The sequence below is a fragment of the Mobula hypostoma genome, chromosome 6 (assembly GCF_963921235.1).
Source record: "Mobula hypostoma chromosome 6, sMobHyp1.1, whole genome shotgun sequence".
Classification (NCBI taxonomy): domain Eukaryota; kingdom Metazoa; phylum Chordata; class Chondrichthyes; order Myliobatiformes; family Myliobatidae; genus Mobula; species Mobula hypostoma.
In genome coordinates this window covers 132,553,816-132,573,418 of record NC_086102.1, presented here as the reverse complement: position 1 = coordinate 132,573,418, position 19,603 = coordinate 132,553,816, and the positions used below count along the sequence as shown (strand labels likewise).

The 19,603-nt window shown below is 40.2% G+C and overlaps 1 protein-coding gene across 9 annotated transcripts in view; it reads left to right on the top strand.

The window, feature by feature from the left end:
- Positions 1-19,603, top strand: part of raph1a (Ras association (RalGDS/AF-6) and pleckstrin homology domains 1a) — a 197,605-nt gene that overhangs the window by 124,764 nt on the left and 53,238 nt on the right. For 7 of the 9 annotated variants that reach the window (XM_063051742.1, XM_063051745.1, XM_063051747.1 and 4 more), the window contains exons 6-8: positions 777-851; positions 8,489-8,566; positions 13,353-13,512. In XM_063051742.1, the coding sequence (XP_062907812.1) occupies positions 777-851; positions 8,489-8,566; positions 13,353-13,512 (313 nt within the window). The remainder of the gene's footprint in view (positions 1-776; positions 852-8,488; positions 8,567-13,352; positions 13,513-19,603) is intronic. The other 2 variants (XM_063051746.1, XM_063051741.1) reach the window with 1 other exon arrangement.

Genomic DNA, 19,603 nt, shown 5'->3' with positions numbered 1-19,603 from the left:
TCACAAATCCTTAACTATCAGTTAGTCAACAATTATTCTTGGAGTCCATCATATTAACATTACCAAAGCATTGTAGTTGAACACATCATTCACTTGTTGGAGTTTCCACTAAAGACTTTTGAATGATGTCCATTCCTTACCAGTAATAAAGATACGTGGAGCTAAAATAGGTTCTTGTATGATGTATATGTTTCAGGTTAAAATGTCTGTGTTCTACAGATTGTAGTGCTCAGCTTGTGAGTAAGCCAAAATGAATATTGGCAGTTTCTCTCAAATACTTGACTAATGATTGTTTCTCATTAATGTTTTAAAAATAGTACACCAATAGATAAAATTACATGCCAGATAAATGCAGATGTTTCATATCCTAAAACATCAAAATGGCCTTCAAGTTAGCCACCAATATACTCAAATCTTGATCCCTTATCTTTGAAACAATCTAATGTACTTCATCTTTTGTTTGCATCCTTTTCCAAAGTAGGATTATGACCCCCTAATACACTTAACTGAATAACATGTAAGGCTCTATCTGAAGCTTTTGGAAGAGTGTTAAATATTATGCTGTATATTGTAATGTTCTGGTAAAATGTATGTTGAGTGCACATGATGTTTAAGGAATATATGAATGTGTTATAAAAAGTTGATATCAAGTAGTTTGCTGCTGAATTGCTTTTCTGTAATGAGTAGATTTCTTTTTATTCTATGCTTGCACACTTCATTTTTTAAAAAATCACTGCACTGATTTATTTCTCTCTTTCTTTATTTCCTGCAACAAGCATTCCTATCTGGACAGGGAAACGTCAATCATTTTGAGAAACATAGCTGGAAAACCTTCTCATTTGCTGACCAAGGTGAAGCGTATCTTCCAACCTGCATGTGATAAAACCCTGTAGGTAGAATGAATAACCCTGTGGACTTGTCACCATCCCTTGCCCTCCTTAATATATAACTATCAAAGAATCCTTTGATTTTCCATTTCCTCAGCCCCATGCAATTTATTGATCAAGCTGTTGAGACTGGTTATACCCAGCTTTGTGTTCTTGTGTCTCTACTAGTAATTGACTTATTTGTTAACTCTTTCTGTTTGTGAACACCCTTCCAAAAATAATGTGAAGCAGGCTTTGTCTTGAATTCCTTTTTGTATATGTGCATTTTGGGAACGTGCTACTTAATTGGGTAGCTGCATGAGAACATCATGAGTACCTGCATGCAATCCCTTTGCAACATTTCAGTGAACTTTCTAGATAATTCAGAAAGAAATTTTTACGTGGCCTTTGTAATCTCTTCAGTCCTTGTTTTACTGTTCTTCCAACCTATGTTAAATTAAGTGCAAGCTAACAATACCAAGGAAGTGACAATGTGCACTGCCCCAATGAAAAGAATCAATGTCCAGCCAATATTTTGCAGCATCATTTAAATTGAAAATAAGCTTAGCTGACTGTTGACATTCTGTGAAATTTATTATAGCTAACAAATTTGATTCTCACTTAACAGAGCCTATTTTTTTTTAATGACTACAGGAGAATTTTAATAATTTTGAAGCTGGTGAAGATATGTAGATTGTTTATTGGTTTGCCATGTTTCACCAGAAACTTGGAATTGGTAATTTTTGTATGAAGTTGTATCAAATATTTCGATACCAAAGGCTGCAGAAATGCAAATCCAAATGGAATGTGGTTGGGCAAATATTTAACATTTTCGGACAGCTGAAAGTGCCTCTTAATCATTGGAGCAACTTCATAAGGTGTCCCTAATGAAATGTAGAAATCATGAATTTTCACTCAGTTATGTAATTGTTTTCTTGCAATTCCATTTCTTATTCACCAGGATTCCTTGAAGAATGGGCATTGTGAAAGAGATCCATACACTGATGAGTATTTATTGATTAGAGAAGTTTTAACTTGAATATAGATGATAGATACAGAACCAGGTGTTTTTTTGTTTCAAGCAACCAACATGGCTACCTTGATTGCCTTTTTGGGTAAAGGCATTGTGTTGTACTGCATCAGACAGACCAAAAGCTCAGGTTTGACTCCAAGTGTGTAATGAGTTAACTGATACAGCTGGAGAACAATTCTGATAGATTAGTTGGGCCAGACCAATAAAATAAAATCAACTGAGTCTTCCAAAAGAGGTTGCACATGTCGAGGTATCAAGTGAGGTTAAGACTTGGCTCAGTCCTATCAACCCTATAAATATGTTTTAGTTTCCAAATGACCAGCAGGTTGAGACATTAGAGGATAGCCAGCCATTGTGGATGTGTGTGTGGTGGTTGAGGGAGAGAGGAAATTAGAGAAATGTCTCTTACACAGGAACAGACAAATAAGCTTGTGGATCTTGTGCAGCTCTCTACACCCACTGTTTCCCATGGCCCTGCAACTCATTCTCTCTCTTACATACCAATCTAATTTCCTCTTGAAAGCACAGATTCTGTTTCCACTAACCTTATGGTAGTGAATTCCAAATTAGAATTATTGCTTTCTTTTACCTTACATCTTTCTTTTAATCTTTCACCCATTTTAAAAAAAATTAAGTTAAATTAGATAGGACCAATTGAAGACAAGTCTCCCAGAGGAATATCTTCACAGCAGGTTAAAATAATCCAAACCTCAATTTAACTAAAGGGTTCTGATGTCTCTGAACTTTTGTATGATTTCCTTTTACTTCCCTGTGGTTCATTCTCTTGTGTGCATCACACAAAATCATCCGATGCCAGTCAGCAACCTATTCCAAAGCTTCTGCTGAATATTCCCTTGGATCTATTGCTCAAAGGTAATTTGCCTGGTAAGTAGACTCTGCTTGCAGTAAAGCCCTTGCCTTTTAGTGACTCACCTGGCTACCATATGAGCATCTGTGGATGTGGAGCCCATATTTTGGCTCCAGAATAATATTCAAAGCAATTAAAAATGATTTGATAGCTTTGCGTAGAAACCTACAGAGGACCATCTTTTGAAAATTGTTTTGTTTGAGCAGAGTATTTCGTAAATCTGATTGCTCATAACAGCTACCATAACCAGTTTAGTTAGCACTAGAAGAATTCTCTGTATGTACAGTTGATTAATTTGTACTACTGGACTAGGGAATGAAGTGCTTTGCAAAGCTGGTGATGTTGTACATCAGTCTCCCAACAATCTCGACTCACTGCAATACGCCTACTGCTGAAACAGCTCCACAGCATGCACCATCCCCCTGGCCCTACATTCATTCTGTTGCGTCTGGATAGTAAAGTCTATGTTAGACCATTGTTTATTAACTGTAAGTTCACCTTCAATACAATTACAAGCAAACTCATCTCCAAGCTCCTTGACATGGGACTCAACACTGCCCTTTGCAACTGGATCCTTAATTTCCTGACCAACAGATTGCAAACAGTAATGCCTCTGTCATGATTATCCTTAACACTGGTGCCCTCCAAGGCAGCTTCATCCTCAGCCCCTTACTCACTCCCTGTACACTCGTAGCTGCAGTGACAGCATGGACAAGTCCTGCTCTAACTCCATTTACAAGTTTGCTGGTACCACCATAATGGGAGAATCTTAAATAACAGTGAGTCAGAGTACAAGAAGGAGACAGAGAGCCTAGTGACATGCTGTCATGATAAAAACCTTTCCTTCTATATCAGCAAAACCATAGCTGGACATTGGCTTCAGGATGTGGGAGTGGTGCAGAAGCTCTTGTTTACATCAGTGCTGCTGAGGCTGAGAGGATTGACAGCTTCAAGTCAACACGCACAACACGCTGGAGGAACTCAGCTGGTCGGGCAGCATCTGTGGAAACAAACAGTCAACGTTTCGGGCCAAGACCCTTCATCAGGACTGAAGAGGGAGGGGGCAGGGACCCTTCCCACCCTCCCTCCACCTTCTTTATAGAGCCCCTGCCCCCTCCGTCTTCAGTCCTGATGAAGGGTCTCGGCCCGAAACGTTGACTGTTTGTTTCCACGGATGCTGCCCGACCTGCTGAGTTCCTCCAGCATGTTGTACGTGTTGCTTTGACCCCAGCATCTGCAGAGTATTTTGTGTTTACGACAGCTTCAAGTTCCTAGGAATGCACATCACCAATAGACTGTTCTAATCCACTGCATTGACGACGTGCAAGGAAACACTATTTCCTCTATTATTGCTGCCTCTATTGTTTTTCTTTGTATTACCTGAATACACTGACGTAATAAGTTGACCTGTATGGATAGCATGTAGGACAGCTTTTCACTGTTCCTTGGTACATATTTAATTTACAAACCAATTTACCAATTTTATCTTAACATGTGGGAATAAAGATTTTACAGATCAGAGTTTACCATTTTTTCTTTGGCTCCTTTATGAGATCCTTGCCTCTTTGTAGGAGCTTGACAAATCTCTGGACGGCTTTCCTTGTTCCCTTTTATTTAATCGTAAAGAGGTGCTGCTTTGCTGATTTCATCAAGATTAGGAACACATCAGAAGAGATTTTCCCCCCATCTTTTAACTCAAAGGTGTCCAGTCAAGAACACCAGAATTTTTGGTGAAAAGTCATCTGTATGAGGCTTTATTAGCCTTGCATTGACAGTGTTTCATCTGTGAGTAACACAAGCCTATTTGTGTTTTTATTACAGTGTTTCACTTCCTTCAGCATTCTCTTTGAGCAAGTTTGTTATGTCTCCTTTCCTCCTCCAGCATAATGGAAATAGTCTCAGCCAATAATGATTTCCCTAATCTTGCCCTGTTATTAAGGCTAGCAGAGTTGTGGCAAGGAGCACACACTGGGGGAGCAGAAATTTGTTACACAATAAGGGGAAATGGATTATGATGCAATTTTATATTGGTGATAAATGTTTCAGTTAGAAAAATGGGATAGTTATCTCCAGAGATTCTGTAATTGTTAGCACAGCAGGACTTGTGTGTTTGCATTTTCCTGATGGAATAACTCAAGTTTTTCAAACTGTACCTCTGTTCAATGAAATTAAATTTAAACAAAATGTAAATTAGGTTAGATTTAGATCATGCAACTAGCTGTGTGTTTGCACCAGCTGTTTGACTTGTAAAAACTTGCAGGCAGTAGTTGGAAGGGGGTCTGTGGCTGGAGTTCTGCTCCAGAATTTAGCTACATAATTTTAGAATAAGTTATTATTTTTGAAGCAGTTGGTTTCCATCGTCCATTACGTTGACTGACTTTCGAGTTGGCTTAGAAGTTAGCTTCGGGATGTTTTCGACATGCCACCCCCCCCCCCCCCCATTTACTAGATCCAATTCTTTACTTTTCATTTGTTTAAATTCAGGAAAGATTAGGTTTGAACCCACTGTGGATTAATAAACATGGTTGATTTATGTTCAGGTTATTTGATCTCAACTTAGATGACTGTGGAGTTGCTGAAATAAGCCTTGCTGTCCTTGTACTTATTGGTAAGGGGGGATGTAGAAGCCCTTTGGAAAGTGGAACAAACTCAGTTGTATTGTGCTACTAATCAAAGAGTATGCCAATGCAGTGAATAATACTATGAGGTATTTAAAAATAATTGCTCACGAGACCCTATCCAGCTTGCTCAGAGGAAAAGGGAGAAACTTAACAAATCATTAAGATTCTGTGGGTTGTGGTATCTTTCCACAGTAAAAATCTTTGAACTGGAAACATGTTTTAAAATGAAGTCACTATGATTCAAGTGTGTGAGCATAAAATCTGAAGTACAAAATTTAAATTGCAGTATAAAATGATATAGGCTTCTCTTTTGTGAATATTTTTTTAAATGGTGAAATTAGTCATAGTCATACTTTATTGATAATGGGGGAAATTGGTTTTCGTTACAGTTGAAAGCATCAGTAGGTTGTCATACGTCGAGCTCTCTGACAACCTACCGATACAGAGACCCTTTCAGTGGAAAGGTATACTTCTCACCTGCTACCTGATCTTTCTTGTGTCCCCTCTGTGTTTTGCTGATGCTGCAGCCTAGCTCAATGGATGACAGAGCTCAGCCTTTAATCCTTACGCAAGACAACCTAGTCAACAAGTCAGACATCCCACCCTGCAAAAACTCATTTCAGGGAGGTAGCACCCCCGACCACCCCCCCCCCCATCCACCCATGGTCGACCTCCAAGGGTGTATGTGTTACTTTGTTTGGTGATTTCATCTAATCTGGAAAATGTGACATTAAAGTATGTACTTGTATTATCATGTTTATTCTATTACAACTTTAAGCAAGTCTACAGGGAGTTTGGCCTCATCATGTAGGACATCACTAGCGTAGCTCCTTAGCAGCCAGCCAGCTAGTTTAAATAATGTTAGCTATGCTAATGAACGAATGACACCTGTTAAACTCACCTCAACATGTCTTTTACAGTCTTAACTCACCATGGGCAATAGAAAAGTCACTGTTGCAAACAGTGCAGCGAGCAATACTGTCATTATTTTTGAGGTCGACTGTAAAGCCCGCCCACAGAGAAAACTGATAGGTCTACTTAGCAGGGGTCCGCAATTGTTTTTGCACCGCAGACCGGTTTAATATTGACAATATTCTTGCGGACCGGCCAACCGGGGGGAGGGGGGTGGGGTGGATGTTGATCAGAACCGGACTATAGGTGATAAGTCAATCGCAACATAACATTTTAAGTAACATTTGGATATTAACACACCGCATATTTTCCCCGTATGAACAGATAAAATCATTGCAAAACACCAATATCGCTGAATCAGTGGGAGCCCTGGGCTTGTTTTCCTGTAACAAGACGGTCCCATCGAGGGGTGGTAGGAGACAGCGATACTCGAAGGGGGTTCCTTGTGTCCAGTCTAGTCCACAATTTAGTTTTTGTTGCATTCATTGCAGAAAACTCCACTTCACAGAGATATGTTGGAAATGGAAGCAACGTTTTCAGTGCTTTCGTGGCTATCTCAGGATATTCAGCCTTGTCTTTGATCCAGAATGCCGGCAGAGATGTTATGTCAAACATACTTTTCAGCCCGCTGTCATTTGCAAGTTCGAGGAGTTCATCTTTTTCCCGCACTGACATGAATGATTCACCAGGGACATGCACTAATGGGTCATGGACCCATTCCTTTGCTCGTCTCGGGTTACTGATGACCTCGCGTGCATTAAAATTCAACAGTGCGTGAAAGGGAATGAGGAAAGGTGCAGCTGACTCATATCGTTTAATATCGCCAAATCACATTGTTTCCTCGCGGCCCGATGGTTGGGGACCACTCTTAGCACGAAGAGAGACCAATCAGGATGCTCACTCTCCCTCTCCCTCTCAAAAAAAATTTATTTCCGGGATATTGTATATAATTTCGGGGCGTCAGGGAGCCACTACCAATATGCGGGAGACTCCTGGAACTTCTGGGAGAGGTGGGATGTCTGACAAGTGGTCAGGGAAACCCCGCCCCCTTTGCACTTCTTAAAAACTCCAGTGAGGATAGGTCAGCGTAGTAATCACTTTAAAGATCGTGGAAAGGATAATAGAACTATTGCAATATTCTGATCATGGTTAAATTGTTGCCTTACCTTATCTGTTTGGCGCCAAAAACTTGTTGACAAATCTCATTTAATCTCCTTTGAGTGTTGAGATTGGACTCCTTAGAGACTTCTGGTCTTAAGCAAAATGCACTGAAGTTAACAGTTTACAATGTAAAAATATAAAATTCACATTGTGCTGCAAACTGCCTGCACCTGCTATATCATAGAGTGGCTAAGCGGCAGGTGATGATTGAATGTTAACAATTATTTTTTAAAGCGGCCAGATTTTATTATTTCTATGAGTGACGGTGTTAAGAAAGCAATCTGTTGCTGAGGTTTTTATTGTTCTTTGCTTAATTAGGTTCTCAGGTAAGAGCTTGAGTCATGTCATCAAGGTAGCAGAGCAGTCTTTTGTGACCTGGGATTTCTCATTATGATGGGTTTATCCCTGAATTATCCCAGCTGTTGCTGTCAACCATGCATAACAAAACTGCTTTAAGCCAAAGCTCTGTCGTTATACCTCTCTGGAACATGCAGGTAAGGCTATGCTGTGTGATATAAAAGATGGTTTACAAGAAAGAAAATGCAATGAAACTGTTTATTCTTAATGTATTTTACATATTTTATTTGAAAGGCATTTAAAAAAGAATCAGATTACAAAATAGCACAGCTTTTTTTCCTCTTAAATGTGTATACTTTGGTTAACAGCAATGAAATTTGTTCCCTTGGAGTTATTGATGGAACAAAAGAAAGCGTTTTGGCAAAATTTCTCCTCTTAAGTATTTTGTTTTCCGGTATATTTTATACAGGGGGAAGCCTAGAATCAACGTAATGACCATTTGAGAGAGAGAGAGAGAGGGAGAGAGAGAGAGTATACAGTTTCGTGTCATCCCATTCAAGTTCTTGTCTGATGCTGCAAGATTTGAGGATGTTGATTAAGATGACTCATAGCATAGTTATGACCAGTCACAGGAAGTTATTTTCCCTTCTGTTGTCAGTTTGTAGGGTTCATTCTGCAAGGAAATTATGGTGACTTGGTTTGTCTTCATTTGCTTATTCTATTTCTACAGGAGGAGCAAGCTGCAAGACAAAAAGCAGAGAAAATCAGGGTGGCACTGGAGAAGATCAAAGAGGCACAAGTCAAAAAGGTAAGAGGTGGGAAAGAGCAATGAAAAGATCTGATTGCAAAGTATTAAAGACAGAATTTTGAAATGATCCAACAGGTCGTTCAGCATCAGCAAAGAAATATTTAACAAAAATTCTTCTTACAGATACTAATTGTAAAATAATTTGGGGATACATGTTGTCTGAATTAACTTTCATAATTTCTAGACCCTCTGATTGTTTGGGATTTTAATTTCAGAAAGTGAATTTGATTTGATAACATGAATTAAAATTGAAAATGTGAAAATAATATTGATACTAGAACATAAAAAAGTTGGGTTATTATCTTGGATTATCATAAAAAATTCCTTTTGGTTCACTGAGGGAAATCCACCATCCTAATGCAACTTTGTCCACGTGTATCTTCAATTACACGCCAATGTAGCTAGTTCTTAACAACTCTGTTAAGTGGCCTTTGAAGCCACTCAGTCTACAATCATTATTTTCAGGACAGGAATGAAAATATTATTCTAATCTACCATGTTTGATCTTTTGGCAAGGGTATTTAACATTCAGCAGAGGGAACAGTTACTTCCCTTTTCCCGAGGTAAAACCACTCATTTAGGGTGGTAGGAGAAAGTACTCGTGAGGTAAATTACCACACCAGCAATTAAGAGACTGGTGTGATAAGAGTTCAAAGCCCACTGTGATAGCTAGGTCATTCAATTAATTAATGGAGGCTTTTGAAAGGATGCAGAAGAGATTTACTTGGTAACAATCTTGGGCCAACACTGCTCCCTCCTGAGGCATCAATTTGGACAAGGAATCTATGTCAAACTCTGGGCTCTAAATGACAGGTGAAGAACATATGTGGGTTTTAAGGGCTTGAAAAATGTTTTCACACTCACTTGTCCATGTTTCTGGGTGCTTACAAGCCTCCCAGTAACATTAGTCAGAGGTGCAGCCAGAGTGACGAATTGGGGAATGAACCTTTGAGGACTTCATTTCCTTCTTGGTGTGAGGTCGAGAACTGTTGCATATTGCTTCCTCTTTGTCCACCTGTGCTCGAACTTCTCCATGGCCCAGCTGGTAGCCAAGGTATCACTCTTGTCCATTCACATTTTTGTAGATTGAGGGTGAGACCGGCAGCAAGAATATTTCCCAAGATCCAGCGCAGATGGTCCAGGTGCTCTGACCATGTCTGGTTTTAGACAACCATGTCATCTAGGGAGGCCACACTGCAGTCCTCACAGCCTTGGAGCACCATGAAGACCAAAGGACATCACAGTGAACTGAAACAGACCCAGAGGTGTGCGGAAGGCATTGAGGGGTTATGAATGGTCATCCAGGGAACCTGCCAGTAGCCCTTACAACGGTCTAGTGTAGTAATGCAGTTTGTCCATCCAATCCTTTCTAGTAGATCGTCAATGCGGGGCATAAGATAGCATCAAAAAAATAAATGGCATTCAGCTTCTGGAAATCAATGCAAACTATCAGGGTGCTATCCTTGGGCTTGATAACAATAGGACGGCTCCACTCAGTATTCGAAGGCTCAATCTGTCCCAGCTCCAGCATAGTCCAAATCTCATGCTTCAGGGTCCCCCACAAATTGCTCTGGCATCCTGTAGCAGTTTTGACGTACTGAACCTTGGCCAGGTCTGATCCTGATGGAATGTTTTATGACCTTTGTCAGTCCTGATCTCTGCTGGAAGAGGTGTGAAAAATCAGTAAATACTCTCTGCAGCTCTACTGGTCGGTGGCTATCGAGATGGGAGAGGTCGACCTTTCACAACCCCTTCCGAGTCATCATCAATGGGTACATCATCTGTACAAGTATCAACAGAGGCAGGAGAGCCATATGTTTACCATGGCACCATTGCTGACGTGACTCTCTAGGCCTTTTGGTTCCTCACTCACACAGACTAGCATCATAGTCAGGCAGTGATTGCAAACCAGTCATTGCTTTGGTTTTAGCATGAATTATGACAAAATAAGGAACAGCACTATCTATTTCTGGAGTAACAGATGGATGTGATTGCCTATTTTCCTTCCCCAGTAACTCCTGTAACATAGGCAAATCTCTCCCCAGAATCGTGTCAATTGGTAGTTTCTCTAGCACCCCCACTTTAATCAAATACTTGTCATCCAGCTCAATAACGAGGGGCTCAGACTTCCAGTCACCATCTACACATCAGACAGGTGTTTAGTGACTGTTGTCAACACCAAAGGCTTTTCTTAATAAGTGACAGTTAGCTACCAGAATTGAAAAGTGCTTTTACAGGCTTTCTATTTACTTGGATTATTATAAACATACGTTCTTTTTCCTCACGTTCTGCTTGTTTTCCAATATCATACTCACAGTCATTATTATCATCACTGCATTCTCCCTCTCTTAGTACATAGCACATACCTGACGATTTGGACTTTTTGAGCAGACATACAATGGCTGCTGATAATGGTAGCAAATAAGTTTTAGAAGAAACTACCAAAAGTTCTTTGCCCTTGATTCTTTTACAAAATTGCCCTGAGAGTTCCTTGGAGGTTTAGTGTCTCCGTTTGCTTCTGAATGATGGGCATGATGGCACCCCCTTGTGGGCATTGAGGTATTGCAGAGCAAGTTGGGGTCAGGATAGTCGTTGGACCTCTCTTCATCCATTGCAGTGTAGGCTTCCAGAGCTTTACCCATTAGCGGTGGCACTACCTGGTCGGCCCACTCCTCCTCTGGCCATCACTATATCCAGGGCATCCCCTCAAACCTGAGGAGAACATCATCACCTTGTTGATAAGAAGGCAACTTGGAACCCCTTCACGGGCTCTGGAATTCCTTTTTAAAAGCATCATCACTCCTCTGCTGGGCAGACAAAATGCCTCTGAACAGATTTTCCAGGGAGGGTTCGGAGGTGGTGCCTCATGAAAGCCCTTCTGTTTCAGACCTGAATTTGGCCCTGGGCTGAAGTTCTTCCTCCTCTGAGGTCTTCGCTGTTTCCAGATATCTGCTTTATTTTTTAACCTCGGGATTTTCTTAACTTGGAACTGCAATCCTGCTCTCCCTTGAGTTGAATGCATGCCTTTGCGAATGGTCATCCCACCACCGCCACCAAATGTTAGGTACGTGGGTTATGACCGAAGGAACAATGTGGCTGGAGATAGTTAGCCCTTTAGTGCAAGGGTGTTTATTAGGTGCACCAAAATTCAAACTTACAAAACTTAGTGAAAATAATGAAAAGGAAACTGACAATACTTACAAAAAGATATCTACCAGAAAACACAAAAATAGCTCTGTACTTATTCTTCCAGTGTGAACTCAAGGCAACCCCATCTTTCCCCCTTACAGAGGGCAAATAGCTTTTTTTAGGAACTGGGACGTATCATCTTTAATTACCAACGAAGTTAATACGATACATGAAGTAGAATATGAAGCACCCCACAATGTAGTTTCAATCTAAACTGAATAAAAGGATCTACCTTAAATATAATATACAAATAACATGCACAATTACATATCACTGCCACTAAAGAAATAGTCCACAGGAAAGACACCATAAAGCCCCCTGAGTGGATCAGCTTGATTTAGGACCCATCATGTGACTATATCGGGGAAGACATTGACCTACACACACACAGCGCAATGACAGTAGAATGACAAGGCAGTGTTTGTGTGCGTGTGAATACGCATGTGTAAGGAGAGCATTTATCAAGAACTCTTTTGTCACAACAGGTCAAAGGGCCTGTTCCTATTTTATACTTTTTTAAATGTTTCTAATGTCTGTAAGGTTTCAAAATCTACTGTTCTTCTTGGTGGTCCAGTTTTAAATGGTTCTGCAAGCTGTTGGTTCAAGGGAAATTAGAGTTGAACATTAAGTACTGATCTGCATCAAATATTTTGTTCTAAGAAGAATAATAAAGTATGGGAGTGATGAGGGGATTGAGGGGTGCCACTGTTGCTCAGCAGTTAGCGTGACACTGCCACAGCTCAGGGCGTCAAAGTTTGGAGTTCAATTCTATCATCCTCTGTAAGCAATTTTTTACATTCCTTCCCGTGTGAGCGTGGGTTTCCTCTGGGTGCTCCAGCTTCTTCCCGCAGGTAAAGACTTACTAGTTAGTAGGTTAATTGGTTATTGTAAATTGTTCTGTGATTAGGCTAGGGCTAAATCAGTTGGTTGGTGGACTGGAAAGGCCTGTTCTACACTGTATCTCTAAATAAAATAAAATATGTAGTTGGAATGAGAAATCAGAAGATGATGTGATGCTTTCCTGAGATGTGTCAGTCTACATTCATTTTATCCAGTCAGATCACATCCCTTTTTCAACCTAGCAGGTCGAAAGAGCTGTTGAGTATACCAGATTTAACACTGGTGACAATCTACATTTAAAACAGTTTTTGATCACCAAGGAATTGCATATCATACTTGGCTGTAATTGGGCAACTTACTATACTGCCTGTTTTGCTTGAAAACTTGTAAGCCAATAAACCCAGAGTAGCACAAGCAAGAATATTATTGGCAATCTGAGAGAAGGTCCTTGTGAATTTGAAAGCATGCGTGTAACTGCAGATACTGGGGAGCTAACTTGAGGTCTGTCATTCTTAATCTTTCATTTCACAAAATATGTTGACAAGATTTGTTATATTTTTTGTATATTAAAAATGGAGATGATCAGAAATGTATCTGTTGCTGTGAGAATAAGGTACAATGCAAAGAATTAGCAGCATGACTATCACTTTAGGTTGACTTTTTTTACTGGTGGGTATTTTTCAAATGAGTTGATATTTGGAGGTAATGAAATAGAAATTCTAACTTTCTGATTAACTATTTAATTTCATCCTTGCAGCTGGTGATACGGGTCCACATGTCTGACGAGAGTTCCAAAACTATGATGGTTGATGAAAGACAAACAGTCAGGCAGGTGCTAGACAACCTCATGGATAAATCGCACTGTGGATTCAGCTCAGATTGGTCATTAGTTGAAACAATTCCAGAACTTCAAATGGGTGAGTTAGTTGTGTTCAGTGACCAACTTCAGTGTTCAACTTTCTAATTAGATAAGTGATCACTTTTCTCAAAGCTGTGTACTCATCTGATGCTTGAGTCTTGCAATATTCAGAGTGCCGTCGGAAATCTGAACAACTGACCTTGATTGACGTATGAACTCAGTTCTAAATGCTCCAGCCAGTAAAACGAGTCTCTCAAAATTTACCTGTGCAGAATCTTTTATGTCGGTGGCCCTTCCAAGAATCTACACTGGTACCTCATGTCGTGCTCAGGATATTAGCCAGGAATGAGAACTGTAGTTGAATTCACACTTAATGGGGCCTCTATATCATTATAGATATAGGGATGTAGTACTGACAGTGGTACTGTATCAGTTATGAGTGCTGGAAAGTTGGTGCAAATTCCTGCAGTCTTTGTTGCTGTGTAGGGAACCTGGTACAAATAATCACTCATTATATATTATGGAAGAGCTGCCTGTCAGATCCATTGATGAATGATCTGGCCACTCAGTACTGAGATGTATGTTGTGGCTGGTAACTAGCAACATCTGCCTCATTATAAGATTGTTTGAATCTTGCAGTCTTTCATCACGTGTAGGTGATGAAAGATGCTGCTGACCCCACCATTCCTGCACAGCTCTCTGCAGCCCAGAGATTTTTCTCTGGTAACCAGATCAATGGTGATCACTGGCTGTTGAGCTTTTATGGCCAAACAAGCAGAAGAGGAAATAGTTTCCATTACATCCAGCAGGAGGTGAATGGAGCAATTGTAGGATCTGGGCAGTTTGTCAACATATGAAGCAAGTTCTGCCAGACTCTAGCAATGGCTCTCATTCACCGTTGTTGGCCAGGATATGGACCTGAGGCCTACATCTTAGTAATGAACAACTAAACCACTTGCCCTGATGAACCTTTAGAGGCAGATTCTACATACTTAGAAGCTTATTGCTGTGTGTATCCAAATACATGGACTGGAAGATCAAGAGCCCTTTTAGCAGAATTGGTGCCAAGTTCAAAGTCAATTTATTATTAAAATAATTATATGTCACCATATACTACCCTGTGATTCATTTTTCTTGCAGGCATTCATGGTAAATAGAAAGAAACACGATAGAATCAATGAAAAACTGTACATGACAGAGGGACAAACAACCAATGTGCAAAAGATAACAATCTGCAAATACACAAAAAGAAAATAATAAATAAATAAAAATAAATATACACTGCTTGTAAATGTGCTCAGTAGTGAGGGGGACTTTACCTGTGATGGACTGGGCTCTATCAACTATTTTTGTAGTTTTTGTTTCTGTTCAAGGGCAGTGGTGTTCCCATACCAGGCATTGATGCAACCAGTCAATATATTTTCCATTAACCATCTATTGGAGTTTGTCAGTTTTAGATGATATGCTGAATCTGTGCAAACTTCTTAAAAAAATGAAAAAAAGAGAGACCTCCATGTGCCATGTTTGTAATAGCAGTTATATGCTGGACCCAGGACAGATCCTCTGAAATGATAATGCCAAAGAATTTAAAGTTGCTGACTCTCTCCACCTCTGATCCCCTGATGAGGACTGGCTCATGGACCTTCAGTTTCCTCCTCCTGTAGTTAATAATCTGCTCTTTAGTTTTGATGACATTGAGTGAGAGGTTGTGTTGTGGCACCAACCTCCCTTCTGTATGCTGATTCGTCACTACCTTTGATTTGACCGACAGCAGTGGTGTCATCAGCAAACTTAAATATGGCATTGGACCTGTACTTAGTTTCACAGTCATCTGTATAAAGTGAGTAGAGCAGAGGGCTAAGCATACAACCTTGTGGTGTTCCTCTGGTGATGGTGATTGTGGAGGAGAAGTTGCCAATCCGAATTGACTGGGTTCTGCAAGGGAGGAAATCAAGAAACCAATTGCACAAGGAGGTACTAAGGCCAAGGTCTTGGAGGTTATTGATTAGTTTTGAGGGGATCATAGTATTGCATGCTGAACTGCAGTCAATGAAGAGCATCCTGATGTTTGCATCTTCACTGTTCAGATGTTCCAGACCAGAGAGCCAATGAAATGGCATCTGACGTTGACCTGTTATGATGGCAGGCAAATTGGAGAGGACCAAGTCTCTCCTCAGGCAGGAGATGTGCTTCACACCAACCTTTCAAAGCCCTTCATCATAGTGAATGTAAGTGCTGCTGGATGATGGTCACTGAGGCAGGTTAGCATGTTCTCCTGGGCACCGGTATAGTTGAAGCCTGCTTGAAGCTGATGTGTACCTCAGACTGCTGAAGCGAGAGGCTAAAGATGTCAGTGAAGACGCCGGCTAGTAAAATGGCACAGGGCTTCAGTAATCAGTCTGGTATTCTGTCTGGGCTGGATGCTTTCCATGGGTTCACCCTCCTGAAGGATGCTGTCATGTCAGCCTCAGAGACTGAAATCATAGGGTCGTCAGGGGCGGTGGGAGTTTGTGAAGGTGCTTTCATGTCTCGATGGTCAAAGTGAGCATTAAAGGCATTGAGCTCATCTGGGAGAGAAACCTAGTGATCACATATGTTGCCTGGTTTTACTTTGCGGGTGATAGCATCCACTACCTGCCACAGCTGTTGAGCACCCTTCAGTGATTCACATTTGGTCCAGAATTTCCTCTTCATATGTGACATGGTTTTCTGGAGGTCGTACCTAGACCCCAAAATCTGAGAACTTTCTACAGGGGCACAATTGAGAGCATCCTGACTGGCTGCATCACTGCCTGGTGTGGGAACTGTACCTCCCCTAATTGCAGGACTCTGCAGAGAGTGGTGCGGACAGCCCAGCGCCTCTGTAGATGGGAACTTGCCACTATTCAGGACATTTACAAAGACAGGTGTGTAAAAAGGGCCTGAAATATCACTGGAGACCCGAGTCACACCAACCACAAACTGTTCCAGCTGCTACCATCGGGGAAACGGTACCGCAGCATAAAAGCCAGGTCCAACAGGCTCTGGGACAGCTTCTTCCACCAGGCCATCAGACTGATGAACTCACACTGATTTGATTGTACTCTATATTACATTGACTGTTCTATTTATTATAAATTACTATGATTGCACATTTAGATGGAGATGTAACATAAAGATTTTTACTACTCATGTATGTGAAGGATTTAAGAAATAAAGTCAATTCAATTCAATTCTTGCATTTTACTTGGTTGCTAGACTTGAAAGTCACTGATCATTTTCTTGTGAGCATATTCAATAGATCTATAGAATAATAACCGTAACAGAATTAATGACAGACCACCCAGAATGCAGAAGACAACAAACTGCGCAAATACAAAAAGAATAAATAATAATAAATAAGCAATAAATATTGAGAATATGAGATGACGAGTCTTTGAAAGTGAGTTCATTGGTTGTGGGAGCGTTTCAGTGATGTGGCAAGTGAAGTTGAGTGAAATTATTCCCTTTGATTCAAGAGCCTGGTGGTTGAGGGGTAGTTGATGGTTGAACCATTCTGAACCTGGTGGTGTGAGTCCTGATGCTCTTGTACCTCCTTCCTGATGGCAGCTGATTTTCAACCTCTCTCCTATAAGCTGATTCACCACCTTTGATTCAGCCTACGACAGCAAACATTGGAGCTGTGCTTGGCCTCACAGTCATAAGTGTGCAAAAGTCTTAGGCACCCTAGCTTATATATATGTGCCTGAGACTTTTGCACAGTACAGTAGCTCTTAATGTTGTTGCGTAACTTTCAAAACCAGTCTATAAATGATAATGAAATGAAATCTTAGTTTAAATTAGCACATTTTAAAAAGCTGTGGATTCTGAGATCTTAGAGCAATATTGCTCATTTGTTGTCAAATTCATATGCACATTCCACTGGTGGGTCTTAAGACCGATCAAACTAAATATTTTTGAAAATTACTTAACATGGGGAATGATGTGTGAAAGGATATTACTTAGTTTAGATCATAAATATCCTCATCACTCTGCTATGCAATAATGCACAATCATCACCGGAGCTGCAAGGCTGCATTCCCGAAAACAGGCTACTCAGATTGTTAATGGATGTTCCTAGCTATATTTTGGCTAAGAGAGTTTCCAAGACAGATCAATGTTGTTATAATAAATCTTGTCCTTGGGATTCAGAACATGATTATAGTTTTATAATTTAGTTTCTAGGAGAGACAGTTTCTTTTTACTCAAAGCTAAGATTCTATCTTTCTTTACTTTGTAGGTCAACATTGTTCAGCCTGTTAACATTTTTAAACACATTGCAGGTCTCTATTATGTCATGTGTATACCAGAAATCCAGGGCAAAAGGTGGTGGATTTCCATGTCTTCTCCAAATTTAATTACAAAGTGACAAGGGAAATTAAAGATTGAGAAACACATTTTGCAAAAGAATTGTAATAAGCCAGGTTAATACTTACAACCTTTTGGGAATGTTTTATGGAAAGACAAAATAATTTACAGACTTACTTTTGCCTTTTAGCCATATTCTTATCCGTCAGTGATGGTCAGTCTTGCTTTCCCTGCTGCATTCTTTCACTTCCCAGTAAGCTAGAGTCGTAGAGTTCAGATGCAGTTAATTCAAAATAATTTAGCAACTGTGGTTCTCCTAATAAAAACCAATGATTTAATAAGGAACCATATATAAAACACCTGACATCATAGTGGCAATGGAGCTCATGCAATAATTCATTGAAGTAACCTGGTGGCTGTGTACCAGATACGTTGCATTAAGGGGAAGAAAGCATACATTTAAACAGATTAACGATTTGTATTGGTCTTATTCCATGGTGCTTCATTCAGTCTTCAGAAGTTACAGCGAATGCATGTGAAGGTGATAATGGGAAAAGTCTTTACAAAGTTGGACCACCTTGTCTATAATGGACGATATGACCCCACTGCTGAGTGTCAGGTTGCTTGGAATGCTCAAGAGAATCACCAACTTTATCCAAGATAGCAAGGCAAACAAAACTGAAACTTTATGCTGTACTATATTCCTGCCAAATAAATATAAAACTTCAATGATATCCCCGTTATCCATGATAATTGATTCTAGTCTATACAATGAACATCCAATAATCAGAACTGTCTGTCTGTCTAGGTACCATATCCGATGCGGACTTTCCATATAGATCTATCCTTTGTTTTTTGAATGACTTCCATTTCCTCAATGTGTAGCCACCTGGCTATGCTTTTGATGTACATTAGCCGAGGTCTTCCTCTAGGTTTGCTCCCCTCAATCTTTCCAGGGAGTATGAGTTTTTCTAGTTCGTCTTTCCACATGATGTGTCCTAGGAATCTGAGTTGCCTTTCTCTTATTGTTGGTATGAATGATCGAACTGCTTGGGCTCTTCTGAGAACTTTTTCATCTGATGTGTGTGTGGTCCATGGTATTTTTAACATTCTCCTGTAGAACCATAATTCAGCTGCTTCTAGTCTCTTTTCCATTGCTGGAGAAATGGTCCAGCATTCACTTTCATAAGTCAGGACACAATAAATGTAGCACTGCCGTATTCTGTTTTTAGTGTACGTGCTCATCTTTCTGTCTGTTAATATGGTCTTCATTTTTTGGAAAGCTTCTTTCGCCATTGCTATTCTGTATTTGGTATCTGTGTTGCACCTGCCATTACTTGTTATTAGGCTGCCGAGATATTTGAATTTGTTGACTTGTTTGATGTTTGTATTTCCGATCTTGATCACGCATTGTGGGATGTTTGTCTTTCTGGAGATGACCAAGCTTTCTGTCTTCTTGGTGTTGATTGAGAGGCCTCTGTGATTACTTTCTGCTGCCACTATAGTGAGTAGTTCTTGAAGTTTTGTTTCTGAGTCAGCTATTAGTACGATGTCATTAGCATATCTGATGTTATTTATATTATTGCCTCCAATTGTGAACCCTTTGTCTTTGATACTTCTCAAGATATTTTCACTATACAGGTTGAGTAAATCTGGCGAAAAGACACAACCTTGCCTGACTCCTGTAATGATATTCACATACTCACTCGCTTCTCCTTCTATTCTGATGGATGCTGTCTGGTCCTAGTATAAGTTTCTTAAGAAACGTATATCTTTCCCATCTATGTCAAGATCCTGAAGTATTTCCAGAAGATCTTGCTGTC